The 16,202-nt window shown below is 41.0% G+C and overlaps 1 protein-coding gene across 3 annotated transcripts in view; it reads left to right on the top strand.

Moving 5' to 3' along the window:
- Positions 1 to 11,617: 11,617 nt before the first annotated feature.
- The window catches only part of LOC110578582 (filaggrin-2-like), a 9,756-nt gene continuing 5,171 nt past the window's right edge, over positions 11,618 to 16,202 (top strand). For 2 of the 3 annotated variants that reach the window (XM_044914626.1, XM_044914625.1), the window contains exons 1-3: positions 11,618 to 11,663; positions 12,680 to 12,839; positions 13,640 to 16,034. In XM_044914626.1, the coding sequence (XP_044770561.1) occupies positions 12,702 to 12,839; positions 13,640 to 16,034 (2,533 nt within the window). In that variant the 5' untranslated portion in view covers positions 11,618 to 11,663; positions 12,680 to 12,701. The remainder of the gene's footprint in view (positions 11,664 to 12,679; positions 12,840 to 13,639; positions 16,035 to 16,202) is intronic. The other variant, XM_021688105.1, reaches the window with a different exon arrangement.

Here is a 16,202-nt window from a genome sequence, read left to right as displayed (position 1 = left end):
TCTGGAGGTATTCTCATCTGGTGAAGCTAGTGGTTCCACCTTCCCCATGGACTTTTCATAACATAAATGTAAAACTCCTTTGAAGACTGTGTTCCAACAGTTCAACCCAATTGGCCTCTGATTTCACTTTGGAAGAGTGGCTACTAGGAGTGAAGAGAGTTAAGAATCATATCCAGGAACCATCACCCCCAAATGCTATTGATAAACTACTAATCAGATTAACCTTGAGATTAAGAAGGAAAAGAAAAGAGAATGTGTTAAATTCCTATCAGGTACTCAACAGTATCATAATATTATCTCATCTAATTCCCATATGTCTGATATTATCCTCATTATCCCACAGGTGCAGAAACAGAGACACAGATTTAAAAACTTGCCCAAGGTATTACAGGGGGTATGTTGGAGCTTGTGTATAGAAACAGTATGTCTTACTACAGAGTCAATGTTCTTCCTACTGCATCATACCATGAGTCAAGAACAGCTCCTTAAACCACCTTTAGAGAAAAGAGGCATTTAATATGCTCTAGTCCCCTAGAGCAGTACCCAGGTATCAGCTCTAAGGTGAGTTCATTGAAAAATCCCAAAATCAGGGCTCCTAAGAGTCCCAGCACAGAGAAAGTGCTTGGCTGTTATGACAGGCATAGCCCCACTTAGGCCCTAAGGCAAGGCATTAAGGAATTCCATTTGAACATGATAGGAAACCAAAGCAGAAGTACTTTAACTTAAAAAAGACCCCCCTTTGAACAGGATGAGCCATAGAAACAAAATTCAGCTGACATTCGGTGAAGAAAAAACAAAAGCTGGTACTTTCACAGGTATAATTACCATTATTTTTAACATTCCAAGTTATTGCTTCTGCCTCAAGACAATCCAGTGGCCAGTAATGCACCAGCTTCACCAAATGGGCCTAAAATCGAAGAGAGCCCAGAGCAGTGTAAATGTGGAATGAGCAGAGGGTGATGAGATAAGTAGAATAGGGCAGGAAGGAGGCCCAGACCCAGAGAAATGGTGTAGCTGAAACTGCACCCTAGTTCCAGGCTCCAGGGTTCTGCTTCACTGGACTAAACCACCTTTCAGAACCCAGGCAGGCAAAATTCTCTGCAGGTGTCATCCAATCAATCCTTAAAGACCATCACTTTGGTTCCTTTCCAAAAAGTGGAGCTCTGGTAGGATCCTAACTGTTTCTGAGAATTGCAGCTAAAATGGCCTGACACGAGTCCACTTGCACCCTGACACTAATACCTCTTTGTGGTTATTACAGAGGGAAAACTGAAGCATTGACAAGTGAGGTAAATTACTTAAGAACACAGATATCATGACAAGCCTGACTTAGTTGCACAACTCCGTGACTATATTAAATACCACTGAATTGTACAATTTAAAAGGTTGAATTTTATTGTATATAAGTTATAGCTCAATAAAATTGTTATTTTTTTCATAAAAAGAATCATGAGTTATCATGCTTTTGACAGAGAAGTAGTATTTCTGCCTTTAAAGGCCTACTGTTGGCTCTCCTAACTTAATTTTTATCTAACATGATTGAGTGCCTCCTATATGTGATATTATCTTAAGCAATCTCCACTAGTGAGGTTGGTGTTATTATTCCTACTTTTATAAAGTTGGAAAACTGAGGCTCAGAAGATTAGAGAACTTCCCAAGGAACATAGCCAGGAAAAGAGAGAGCTCAGATTGGAGCTCAAAATCATTCTCACTGCTACTCTTCTCTCTGATAACAAGTCAGAAGAGGAAGAGAGACCCGAACACACAGAACATACAAGAGTGCATAGTGGAGTTCCAAAGAGGCAAGCAATGGAACTGGCTTCAAAGTTCTAAACTGGAGTTGCCATGCAAGGGGGGCTTTAAAACCTGTCTTGGCGTGGAGTCTGGGCTCTGAAAATCTTACTGACATTGCAGTCATCTCAGCAAAAACAAGCACAGTTCCAAAGATGCCTACCATTGAAAATGACCACAATATCCAGGGGACAACACAACTTTTTCTGTGGCCATTTTGGTTTAGGGCTCCCTGGCTACAAGAGCAATGGGTGTATGTCAGTGGTGTAACCATTATTTGTGAACAGACACCCATTCTAAGTATTACTAAGTTCTAGGCACTGTCTAGATGGTGGGGTAATTTAAGATGCCTTCCCTGGAGGAACACCCAGATAGGAATCAACCCTCCCCACCCCCAAGTATGTGCTATAGATGTGGTTATAGATATGCCCAACTTTCACATTGGACAGCATGGGTTTCTGTTTAAGTGTTGCCATTTACTAGCTGTGCTTTTTTTTAATTTAATTTAATTTTATTATGTTATGTTAGTCACCATACAGTACATAATTAGTTTTTGATGTAGTGTTCCATCATTCATTGTTTGCATATAACACCCAGTGCTCCATGCAATACGTGCCCTCCTTAATACCCATCACTGGGCTAACCCAGCCCCCCAGCCCCCTCCCCTCTAAAACCCTCAGTTTGTTTCTCAGAGTCCATAGTCTCTCATGGTTCATCTCCCCTTCCAATTCCCCCCCTTCATTTTTCCCTTCCTTCTCCTAATGGCCTCCATGCTATTCCTTATGTTCCACAAATAAGTGAAACCATATGATAATTGACCTTCTCTGCTTGACTAATTTCACTCAGCATAATCTTCTCCAGTCCCATTCATGCTGATGTAAAAGTTGGGTATTCATCCTTTCTGATGGCTGAGTAATATTCCACTGTATATATGGACCACATCTTCTTTATCCATTCATCTATTGAAGGGCATCTTGGCTCTTTCCACAGTTTAGCTATTGTGAACATTGCTGCTATGAACATTGGGGTGATTTTGGACAAATTATTAAATTTCTCTATGCTTTCATTTCCTTATTTGTAAAATGAGAATGGCATTAATATTGATCTTACAGAGTTACTGTAAAGAATAAATATATAAGGGACACCTGGGTGGCTCAGTCAGTTAAGTGTCTGCCTTTGGCTCAGGTCATGATCCCAGTGTCCTAGGATTGAGTCCCACATTGGGTTCCTTGTTCAGCAGGGACCCAGCTTCTCCCCATGCCTGCCACTCACCCTGTTTGTGTGTTCGCTCTCTGTCAAATAAATAAATAAAATCTTTAAAAAAAAAACTTAAAAAAAGAATAAATAAATATGTAAAGCCAGTATGCCTAGAAGATAGTAAGCACTTAATTAATGACAGCTGCTATCTTCAGCAGCAGCAGAAGCGTCATCACCTGGTGGCAAAGTACAGAAAAGCTGCCTCTTTGGGGTTAATACAACTTTCTGATTATTTTCACTTCTGTAAGGTATTATATTTGATAGACTTTATGTATATAAATGGCATTTGCCCAAGGGCCTAGGCCCAAAGCTGCCAGATAACCAATGGATAGCAGGATGCCAGAAAAAAAATCCCAAGAAGAAAGCTCACTCTAGATTCACCCTGAACAGTTCTTAAAACATCACTTTTGTATCTAGCCTATTTATGTATACTTTTGTAGCTTAGAAAAGAGCTTTCCTGGGGCCAAAGGATATTTCTTGTCTTCCTGGCTGACAGTACTCCTTATATCACTCTTTTGTATATTTGTGTTGGGTGGGCCTGACACTCCTAAAACAGTGCATAATTTTCCACATAATAGGTGTTTGTGATAGATATACGGAAGTAAGCTAGTATGATGGTTAAGAGAAAGGACCTTACAGTAAGGTAGCTACAGGTTCAAACCCTGGCTCCTCCACTTATAGGCTGTGTGGCCTTGAAGAAGACTCATGATCCCTGAATGATTTCTCATGGGATGAACAATCAAATATCATAGAAATGTTATAAAGATTAAATGAGATGATATACAAAAAATATTCAGCACAATATCTAGCACATAGTAAATCCTCAATAACTGGTAGTTATTGTTATTGCAAAAAGATATGAATTAGGTAAGGTTCATTGCCTATGTTCATTTTCAATTGAATATGCATTTACTACACACCTGTCAAGTATCACACTTTGCGGGGGGTGGAGCAAGATGGCAGAGGAGTAGGAAACCTGGATTTAGTCTGGTCTCAAGAATTCAGCTGGATAGGGATCAAACCATTCTGAACACCTATGAACTCAACAGGAGATTGAAGAAAAACAACTCTCTGAACAGAAAAGCGACCACTTTCTTTTCTTTTTTTTTTTTTAAGATTTTATTTATTTGACAGAGAGAGACACAGGGAGAGAGGGAACACAAGCAGGGGGAGTAGGAGAGGGAGAAGCAGGCTTCCTGCAGAGCAGAGAGCTCTATGTGGGGCACGATCCCAGGACCCTGTGATCATGACCTGAGCCAAAGGCAGATGCTTAATGACTGAGCCACCCAGGCGCCCCAAAAAGCGACCACTTTCTGGAATATAGGATGGGCGAAGTGAATCCCAGGAGATGTTCAGGAGGATAGATGGCGGGGGAGGGGGCCTCCGTCAGCTGCTTCTGGCAAGTGATAGAGCCCCGGACCACAAAATTGGAACTTTTAGAAGTTAGCTCTGCTGAGGCACATCACTCCAGTGGCTAAGCGGGGGGTGGAACCCTCACGGGACAGTGTGGTCTCAGGACGCTTGGGGTCACAGAAAGAACAGGGGTGCCTGAGTGTGGCAGAGCTCCCAGGTATCAGAGCGAGGAAGCTGGCTGCAGAGACAGAGCCGAGGCATGGGCCTCAGCTCGGGGTTGCCATAAACCGTGATCCATAGCACAGTCAGGCCACTGCTCCTCCAGCAGGGACCCAACAAGCAGCAGATCCAGGGCGACTCCCCTTCCTCCCCCAGGAGGAGCGGCATGGGAGCGCACCACAGGGATCTACTGGGTTTGGAGACATCACACTGAGTTAGGTGCCAGAGATAGAAACACTAGGTCACAGGCCGGGTGGGTACGGAGTGCGGCCGGAGACTGGGGAGACTGGAGTGATTGACTGCTTTTCTCTGGGGGCTCACTGAGGAGTGGGGCCCCGAGTTCTCGATTCCTCCGGCGCAGAGACTGGGAGGCCGCCATTTTCACTCTTGTCCTCCAAAGCTGTACCAAAAGCTTGCAGGGAACAAAATCTCTCGAAAGCAAACCCAAGCAGATTACTTAGCCTGGAGTAGCAAGGGTGGGGCAATTCCGCCTTCAGCAAAGACATTTAGGAGCCTCACCAACAGTCCCGTCCCCCAGATCAGCAAGAACTGCCAGCCAAGACCAAGTTTACCGATCAATGAGAACGGCAGAACTCCAGCGCTAGGGGAATACTGCACATAGAATCTATAGGGTTTTTTTACCATGATTCTTTAGTTTTTCAAAATTAATTTTTTAATCTTTTTTTTAACTGTCTTTTTTTTTTCAATTTTTCTTTTTCCCTTTTTCAACCAACATCTTACCAATCCCTTTTTTAAAAAACATTTTTATTTTTCATTTTTAGAGTCATATTCTATCCCTTCATAGTACTTACCCTTATTTTGGCATATATATGTAAGTTGTTCTCTCTTTAAAATTTTGAGATACAGTTTCTTCTAACAGATCAAAATATACCCTAAATCTCTAGTGTATGGCTTTGTTCTAGTCTCCTGCCTGATCACATTCTCTCCCTTTTTTTTTCTTTCTTTTTTTCTAAAACCTCTTCTTTCTTTTTTCAAACAACTTCTTATCAATTCCTTTTATAAAATCTTTTATAGTGTCCATCTTTACAGTCATATTCCATCCCTTCATCATATCAACCCTTATTTTTGTACTATATAAGTTTTTCTTTCTTTAAAATTTTGGGAGGCACTTTCTTCTAACAGACCAAAATACACCCAAAATCTAGTGTGTGGCACAGATCTATATACCAGCCTGATCATATTTGATCATATTCTGTTTTTTTTGTTTTGTTCTGTTTTGGTTTGTTTTTATCTTTTTCTTTTTCTTTTTCTTTTTTCTTTCTTTCCCTCCCTTTTCCCCTGGTTTCAGGTCTTTTCTGATTTGTTTAGAGTATATTTTCTGGGGACGTTGTTACCCTGTTAGCATTTTGTTCTCTCATTCATTTGTTCTCCTCTGGACAAAATGACAAGACTAAAAAAAATCACCTCAACAAAAAGAACAAGAGGTAGTACCAACTGCCAGGGACCTACTCAATACGGACATTAGTACAATGTCAGACCTAGAGCTCAGAATGATGATTTTAAAGATATTAGCTGGGCTTGAAAAAAGCATGGAAGTTATTAGAGAAACCCTTTCTGGAGAAATAAAAGAACTAAAATCTAACCAAGTCAAAATCAAAAAGACTATTAATGAGGTGCAATCAAAAATGGGGGCACTAACTGCTAGGACAAATGAGGCAGAAGAGAGAATCAGTGATAAAGAAGACCAAATGATGGAAAATAAAGAAGCTGAGAAAAAGAGAGATAAACAACTACTTGATCACGAGGGCAGAATTCGAGAGATAAGCAATACCATAAGATGAAACAACATTAGAATAATTGGGATCCCAGAAGAAAAAGAAAGAGAGAGAGGGGCAGAAGGTATAATGGAGCAAATTATAGCAGAGAACTTCCCTAATTTGGGGAAAGAAACAGACATCAAAATCCAGGAAGCACAGAGAACCCCTCTCAAAATCAATAAAAATAGGTCAACACCCCGACATCGAATAGTATAACCTACGAGTCTCAGAGACAAAGAGAAAATCCTGAAAGCAGCTCGGGAGAAGAGATCTGTAACCTACAAGGGTAGAAACATTAGATTGGCAACAGACCTATCCACAGAGACCTGGCAGGCCAGAAAGGACTGGCATGATATATTCAGAGCACTAAAGGAAAAAAATAAGCAGCCAAGAATACTATATCCAGCTAGGCTGTCATTGAAAATAGAAGGAGAGATAAAAAGCTTCCAGGACAAACAAAAACTAAAGGAATTTGCAAACACGAAACCAACCCTGCAAGAAATATTGAAAGGGGGCCTCTAAGCAAAGAGAGAGTCTAAAAGTAACATAAACCAAAAAGGAACACAGACAATATACAGTAACAGTCACCTTACAGGCAATACAATGGCACTAAACTCCTATTTTCCAATAGTTACCCTGAATGTAAATGGGCTAAATGACCCAATCAAAAGACACAGGATATCAGATTGGATACAAAAACAAGACCCATCAATATGCTGTCTGCAAGAGACTCATTTTAGACCCAAAGACATTCCCAGATTGAAAGTGAGGGGGTGGAAAACCATTTACCATGCTAATGGACACCAAAAGAAAGCTGGGGTGGCAATCCTTATAACAGAAAAATTAGATTTTAAATCAAAGACTGTAATAAGAGATGAGGAAGGACACTATATCTTACTTACAGGGTCTATCCAACAAGAAGATCTAACAACTGTAAATATCTATGCCCCTAACATGGGAGCAGCCAATTATATAAGCCAATTAATAATAAAAACAAAGAAACACATTGACAACAATACAATAATAGTGGGGGACTTTAACACCCCCCTCACTGAAATGGACAGATCATCTAAGCAAAAGATCAACAAGGAAATAAAACTTTAAATGACACACTGGACCAAACGGACTTCACAGATATATTCAGAACATTCCATCCCAAAACAACAGAATACACATTCTTCTCTAGTGCCCCTGGAACGTTCTCCAGAATAGATCACATCCTGGGTCACAAATCAGGTCTCAACTGGTACCAAAAGATTGGGATCATTCCCTGCCTATTTTCAGACCACAATGCTTTGAAACTAGAACTCAATCACAAGAGGAAAGTCAGAAAGAACTCAAATACATGGAGGCTAAAGAGCATCCTACTAAAGAATGAATGGGTCAACCAGGAAATTAAATAACTTAAAAAACTCATGGAAACCAATGAAAATGAAAACACAACTAAAAAAAAAAAAGAGAAGAAAACACAACTGTTCAAAATCTTTGGGATGCAGCAAAGGCAGTCCTAAGAGGAAAGTATATAGCAATACAAGCCTTTCTCAAAAAACAAGAAAGGTCTCAAATACACAACCTAAGCATACACCTAAAAGAGGTAAAGAAAAAACAGCAAATAAAGCACAAACCCGGCAGGAAAAGAGAAATAATAAATATCAGAGCAGAAATCAATGAAATAGAAACCAAAAGAACAGTAGAACACATCAACAAAACTGGGAGCTGGTTCTTTGAAAGAATTAACAAGATTGATAAATTCCTTTCCAGACATATCAAAAAGAAAAGAGAAATGACCCAAATCAACAAAATCATGAATGAAAGAGGAGAGATCACAACCAACACCAAAGAAATACAAACAATTATAAGAACATATTATAAGCAACTATATGCCAATAAATTAGATAATCTGGACGAAATGGATGCATTCCTAGAGATGTATCAACTACCAAAACTGAACAAGGAAGAAATAGAAAACCTGAACAGACATGTAACCACTAAGGAAATTGAAGCAGTCATCAAAAATCTCCCAACAAACAAAAGCCCAGGGCCAGATGGCTTCCCAGGGGAATTCTACCAAACATTTCAAGAAGAATTAATACCTATTCTTCTGAAACTGTTCCAAAAAATAGAAATGGAAGGAAAACATCCAAACTCGTTTTGTGAGGCCACCATTACCTTGATCCCCAAACCAGACAAAGACCCCATCAAAAAGGAGAACTACAGACTAATATCATTGATGATCATGGATGCAAAAATTCTCACCAAAATACTAGCCAATAGGATCCAACAGTACATTAAAAGGATTATTCACCACGACCAAGTGGGACTTATCCCTGGGCTGCAAGATTGGTTCAACAACCGCAAATCAATCAACGTGATACAATACATTAACAAAAGAAAGAACAAGAATCACATGATCCTCTCAATAGATGCAGAAAAAGCATTTGACAAAGTACAGCATCCTTTCTTGATCAAAACTCTTCAGAGTATAGGGATAGAGGGTACATACCTCAATATCATAAAAGCCATCTATGAAAAACCCACAGCCATTATCATTCTCAATGGGGAAAAACTGAGAGCTTTCCCCCTAAGATCAAGAACACAGCAGGGATGTCCACTATCACCACTGCTATTCAACATAGTATTGGAAGTCCTAGCCACAGCAATCAGACAACAAAAAGAAATAAAAGGCATCCAAATCAGCAAAGAAGAAGTCAAACTCTCACTCCTTGCAGATGATATGATACTTTATGTGGAAAACCCAAAAGACTCCACCCCAAAACTGCTAGAACTCATACAGGAATTCAGTAAAGTGGCAGGATATAAAATCAATGCACAGAAATCAGTGGCATTCCTATACACCAACAACAAGAGAGAAGAAAGAGAAATTATGGAGTCGATTCCATTTACAATTGCACCCAAAACCATAAGATACCTAGGAATAAATCTATCCAAAGAGGCAAAGAATCTGTACTCAGAAAACTCTAAAATACTCATGAAAGAAATTGAGGAAGACACAAAGAAATGGAAAAACGTTCCATGCTCATGGATTGGAACAACAAATATTGTGAAGTTGTCAGTGCTACCTAGAGTAATCTAGGTAGCATTCAATGCAATCCCCATCAAAATACCATCCACTTGTTTCAAAGAAATAGAACAAATAATCCTAAAATTTGTATGGAACCAGAAAAGACCCCGCTAGCCAGAGGAATGTTGAAAAAGAAAAGCAAAGCTGGCGCAACACAATTCTGGACTTCCAGCTCTATTACAAAGCTGTCATCATCAAGACAGTATGTTACTGGCACAATAACAGACACATAGATCAATGGAACAGAATAGAGAGCCCAGAAATGGACCCTCAACTTTATGGTTAACTAATCTTCAACAAAGCAGGAAAGAATGTCCAATGGAAAAAAAGACAGTCTCTTCAACAAATGGTGTTGGGAAAATTGGACAGCCACATGCAGAAGAATGAAACTGGACCATTTCCTTACACCACACACAATAATATACTCAGAATGGTTGAAAGAACTAAATGTGAGAGAAGAGTCCACCAAAATCCTCAAGCAGAACACAGGCACCAACGTCTTCGACCTCAGCTGCAGCAACTTCTTTCTAGAAACATTGCCAAAGGCAAGGGAAGCAAGGGCAAAAATGAACTATTGTGACTTCATCAAGATAAAAAGCTTTTGCACAGCAAAAGAAATAGTCAAGAAAACCAAAAGACAACCGACAGAATGGGAGAAGATATTTGCAAATGACATATCAAATAAAGGGCTAGTATCCAAAATCTACAAAGAACTTATCAAACTCAACATCCAAAGAACAAATAATCCAATCAAGAAATGGGCAGAAGACATGAACAGACATTTCTGCAAAGAAGACATCCAAATGGCCAACAGACACATGAAAAAGTGCTCAACATTGCTCGGCATCAGGGCAATCCAAATCAAAACCTCAATGAGATACCACCTCACACCAGTCAGAATGGCTAAAATTAACAAGTCAGGAAATGACAGATTTTGGTGTGGATGCGGAGAAAGGTGAACCCTCCTACACTATTGGTGGGAATGCAAGCTGCTGCAACCACTCTGGAAAACAGTATGGAGGTTCCTCAAAAAGTTGAAAATGGAGCTACCATATGACCCAGCAATTGCACTACTGGGTATTTACCCCAAAGATACAAATGTAGGGATCCGAAGGGGTACTTGCACTCCGATGTTTATAGCAACAATGTCCACAATAGCCAAACTGTGGAAAGAGCCAAGATGCCCAACTACAGATGAATGGATAAAGAAGAAGTGGTATATATATACAATGGAATATTATGCAGCCATCAAAAGGAATGAGATCTTGCCATTTGCAACGACATGGATGGAACTGGAGGGTGTTATGCTGAGCGAAATAAGTCAATCAGAGAAAGATATGTATCATATGACCTCACTGATATGAGGAATTCTTAATCTCAGGAAACATGAGGGTTGCTGGAGTCGGGGGGGTGGGAGAGATGGGGTGGCTGGGTGATAGACATTGGGAAGGGTATGTGCTATGGTGAGCACTGTGAATTGTGCAAGACTATTGAATCACAGATCTGTACCTCTGAAACAAATAATGCAATATATGTTAAGAAAAAAAAAATAGAAGAAGATAGCAGGAGGGGAAGAATGAAGGGGGTGGAAATTGGAGAGGGAGACAAACCATGAGAGACGATGGACTCTGAAAAACAAACTGAGGGTTCTAGAGGGGAGGGGAGTGGGAGTCTGGGTTAGCCTGGTGATGGGTATTAAAGAGGGCACGTTCTGCATGGAGCACTGGGTGTTACACACAAACAATGAATCATGGAACACCACATCAAAAACTAATGATGTAATGTATGGTGATTAACATAACAATATAAAATTTTTTAAAGTATCACACTTTGCTACTTATTTGTGTACTAAATGAAAGGAATGAACTACACAAGTCCTCTAAAACATATTCTCTGCTTTTCACGTGTGTATGACCCTGAAAAAAGTGTCCTACAACATGTCCTCATACTGGAAGCTGGACCAGCACCATCCTTCTTGCAATCATCTCAAAGATAAGAATGTGAAGAAGTAGGAAGATAAACATGGACAGAGGTGGGGTTAGATTTGATTAGAAATGAATCAGTCCATCCCACAGACAAAAGCACCCACACATTTTTAGCTATATAAAGGCCACTATCTCAATCCACCGGTCACCCTGCAAGCTGCATCAGGCTTTATCCTACATGTTCCTTTGGTGAACCAGGTGAGAGAAAATTCATCCAGCTACATTGATGGATATTTGGTTGATTGTTGTCCACATTCGAAATTTAGGAGTAAAAGCTAAGTCAGAGTTAATATATATTTGGCTATTTCATTCTTGTTTCTTTTTCTTCTTTTTGTTTGTTTATTTGTTTGGTTAGTTTTGTTTATTCTGGGGTCTTTTTAGAATAAGTTTGTTGTTGTCAAGATGAATAATGAAAGAAGTTCATCTTTTTCTAGGCCATTCCACACTCTCTTCCTCGTCTTTTGCATGCTATTTTTTTCTGGGTTGGCCAGCTGAAATAGAGAGGAGGCCAGCACTGGTGTAGAGTCCCTTCCCTGTTCAGTCAGGGCCTGGGGCTCTAAGATCGAGTCATCCACTAGTCAAACTACTGCCTGCATTGCTGAGCCCTTCTCCCTGGTTATTGAAAAAGAATAAGATTAGAGTGTTTGGTTGAACCTGAGATTAGGATAGTTCCTTAGCTCTGCTGTGGGCTATCTCATGCTTCTGAAGCACCAAGGTAATGGGTAACTTGCCCATTGTTTATTTGCTGAAGGCCTTAACAATCCTGTTTAGCTTCTGGTGCCCAGAGGAGAAAAAGGTATGATAGAAGGTCTGTCACTTTTGTCTCAAAAGAATCAGTGAAACTACCAGAGAGACTGGGACAATACATCTGCGTGGTTCTGGAAACTTTGGAAGCCCCAGGACAACACTCAGAACACCAAAGTACACAAAGTATAGAGACATTATGTAAGGAATATATTCACCCAGGACATGGAGATATGAGCTCTAATCTTAGTTCAGTCAACAACATGCAATGACTTAGCAAAGTAACTCAAAATTAACAAAGTTTTCACTGTATTGAAAGATCCCTAACCCATCTTTACTTGTTGAAGTATTTTAGGTTTAAAAGAGACGAGATTTGAAAAACCATCATGATTATTATTAAAATCAGAATTGCTTATAAATTAAAAGGAAAGAAAAAGAATAGTAGGGTCTTTTGTTTCTTTTTTCTTCAGGTTCACTTAAACTTGCAAAAAGATGACTGACCTCTTGAGGAGTGTTGTCACGATCATTGATGTTTTCTACAAATACACCAAACAAGATGGGGAATGTGGCACACTGAGAAAAGATGAACTAAAGGAACTTCTGGAGAAAGAGTTTCGTCCAATTCTGAAGGTGAGAACTCATACACCAGGATTGAAGGCTGCTAGGGTCTTGTAAATTCTCTGTTATGTGACCAAAGATTAGCTAAAAAGTGCACAGTCTCAATGGTCTTTGGGCAAACTCTATGAGTGTACTTTTGGCATCAGAAAGTCTGCTGGGGCATTATTTATTTCTAGAAAGGTGAATGTTTTTTCTTTTTCCTGTGTACACCCACCATGTAGACCTTAAGACTTTTTCATACCCCCAGGTTTCCCCTTCTGAAAAAACAGAATATAAATATGTGCTAAAACATGAGTTAACAGATTGCCCTATCAAATTTGGAAAAAAAAGTATAGAGAGGTAAATGCCTACAAGGAGAGCTGACCAAGTAGCCAGGATGACTAAAAACTGCAAACGAAAAAACAAGCATTTCTTCCATCTACTTGGGAAGGACTCAGCTATTACCTTTAAAATTATAAATCCTAACATAGAATATATTAGTATGTAATGTTTAAAATGTATGTAAAACTAAAATATACCAGGTACTGAAGTTGATTTATTCAACTCCGTCCTGTATGCTATACCTGAGTACCTAGTCCCCAGCTTAGGTCCTTGAACTGTATTCTGCTGGGGTTCCCAACAGATTTATTCTTTTCTATTATCTCTTCTCAGCTGCTGGGTCCTATTAGGCTGCTTTAGCTTAAAGTAACCCTTGATTGGATTTAAAATACCTAATGTTAAACATCCACAATTCCACAGCTCTACCTGAATATTTTACCTGCCTTTGTAAGCTAGGCTGACTAGGTCTCCTTTGGTATGTCACTTGTATACAGAACCCAGACGATCCAGATACAGTGGATGTTATCATGCACATGCTAGATCGAGATCATGACCGAAGACTGGACTTTACTGAATTTCTTCTGATGGTATTCAAGTTGGCTATGGCTTGCAACAAGGTTCTCAGCAAAGAATACTGCAAAGCTTCAGGGTCAAAGAAGCATAGGCATGGTCATCGACACAAAAAGGAAGAAAGTGAAACAGAAGAGGAAGAAGAAGACACAACGGGACAGAAATCAGATTACAGACATTCAGGTTGGAGTGAGGGAGAGGAGTATGGTTATGGTTCGGAGGGCTTAAGGGGAAGTATGAAACATAGACATGGGTCAAACTCCAGGAGGCTGGGAAAGCAAGGTGGATTATCTAGCTCAGGAAACCAAGAGCAATTTGAGAAAAGACACCATGGGTCTAGCTCTGGTCACTCATGGAGTAGTGGCAAAGAAAGACATGGTTCCAGCTCTGGAGAGCTGGGGGAAAGAAGAAACAAGTCACATGTTAGCCCCTCCAGGGAATCTGAGAAGGAATATGAATCTGGATCTGGATCAAAGAGTAGGAGAAGGAAAGGTCGTGGTGGTCTATCACATGGATTGGATGCTAGTGGAGATGAATCAAACTCTACTCAGTCAAGAAATAGTGGAGGACAAAAGCTTGGATCTAGCTCTAGAGGTTCAGGAGACAATGGAAGGCAAAGCTATGTATGTGGCTCCAGCAATTCAGGTGGGTGTGGAAGGCCACAAAATGCTTCTACTTCTTGTCAGGAAGGTAGATTTGGAGGGCAAGGAAATCAATCTAGCTGTACCCAGTCAGGATATCAATCAGGAAGTAGTGGAGGACTAGGTCGTGGATGTATGTCAGGAGGTCAGTCCTCTGGATATGGTCAACATGAGCCTAGATCCTGTAGGCAGTCTTCTAGTCAGAGAGAATATGGATCTAGAGCACGTGGTCAAACACAGAACTGTGGAAGACAACAGAGAACAGGTTCAAGTCAATCCTCTTGCTGTGAACAATACGGGTCTGTAACAAGTCAGTCTTCTAGTTATGGTCAGTATGGATCTGGTTCTTGTGGACACTTTTCAAACTCTCAGCAAAAAAGGTCTGGTTCAAATGAATTTGCTAAATGTGGACAACATGGGTTTGGCTCTGGGCAGTCCTCTGGCTTTGGCCAACATGGGTCAAGCTCAGGACAGTCCTCTGGCTTTGGACAACAGGGATCTGGCTCAGGACAGTCCTCTAGTTTTGGCCAACGTGGGTCAAGCTCAGGACAAGCCTCTGGCTTTGACCAGCATGGGTCTGGCTCAGGACAGTCCTCTGGCTTTGGACAACATGGATACAGCTCAGGTCAGTCCTCTAGCTTTGGACAACAGGGATCTGGCTCCCGTCAGTCCTCTGGTTTTGGTCAGTGTGGGTCTGGCTCAGGACAGTCCTCTGGTTTTTATCAGCATGGGCTTGCCTCAGGACAGTCCTCCAGCTTTGGAGAGCATGGGTCTGGCCCAGGAGAGTCCTTTGGTTTTGGACAACATGGGTCTGGTGAACATCAATCTTCTAGCTCTGGACAACATAGATATGGCTCAGGTCAATCCTCCAGCTTTGGATATGGATCTAGCAAACATCAGTACCATAGCTTTGGGACTGGATCAGGTCATTCTCTGGGCTTTGGACAACATGAGTCTAGATCAGGTCAGTCTAGCTATGGCCAACATGGTTCCAGCTTAGAGCAATCCTCCAATATTGGCTCTGGGTCTTCCTCAGGCAGGACCTCCAAACACAGTCAATATGGATCTAACTCAAGCCAGTCTTCTGGTTATGATCAACATGAATCAACCTCAGGTCACTCCTCTGGCTATGACAAATATGACTCTAGAATAGGGGAACAAGAAACCTATGGGACTAGTTCAGGAAAAGGGTCTCCAAATTGTGGAAGGCCAATATCAGATTCAACTGACAGTCAAACAAGAGAAAGAGCTAAAGGGAGACAGGGAAGAACCCAAGGACAGTCAGGAGACAAAAGTAGACATGCCCAGTCTGGTCATGGACAAGCCACCAGGACAGAATCCTGTAGGACTACAAGAAGGCAATCTAGTGTCAGTGACTCCAGTGACACTGAAAGACACTCAGGAGTCGTGCAGGCACACGCAGGATCCCCTTATGGCCACTCTGGATTTCAACATGGAGAGTCAGAATCCACAGCCAAAGGGACACAGGGAACAACTCATGCACAGTCAGGAGACACCAGTAGAGATGCTCAGTCTGGGCATGGACAACCCACCAGGACAGAATCCTCTAGGACTGCAAGAAGGGGATCAAGTGTCAGTGAGTCTAGTGACACTGAAAGGCACTCAGGAGTCGCACAGACAGACACAGGATCCTCTCATGCCCACTCTGGATCTCAACATGGAGAGTCACAATCCACAGCTAAAGGGAGACAGGAAACTACCCATGGACAGTCAGGAGACACCAGACATGCTGGGTCTGGGCATGGACAAGCAACTAGGACCGAATCCAGTAGGGCTGAAAGAAGAGGATCTAGTGTCAGTGAGTCCAGTGACACTGAAAGGCACT

This window comes from Neomonachus schauinslandi, chromosome 4, assembly GCF_002201575.2.
Source record: "Neomonachus schauinslandi chromosome 4, ASM220157v2, whole genome shotgun sequence".
In the NCBI taxonomy this organism is placed as follows: Eukaryota; Metazoa; Chordata; class Mammalia; order Carnivora; family Phocidae; genus Neomonachus; species Neomonachus schauinslandi.
Note: the sequence above shows the minus strand (reverse complement) of the source record. Positions and strands in the feature narration are given on the sequence as shown.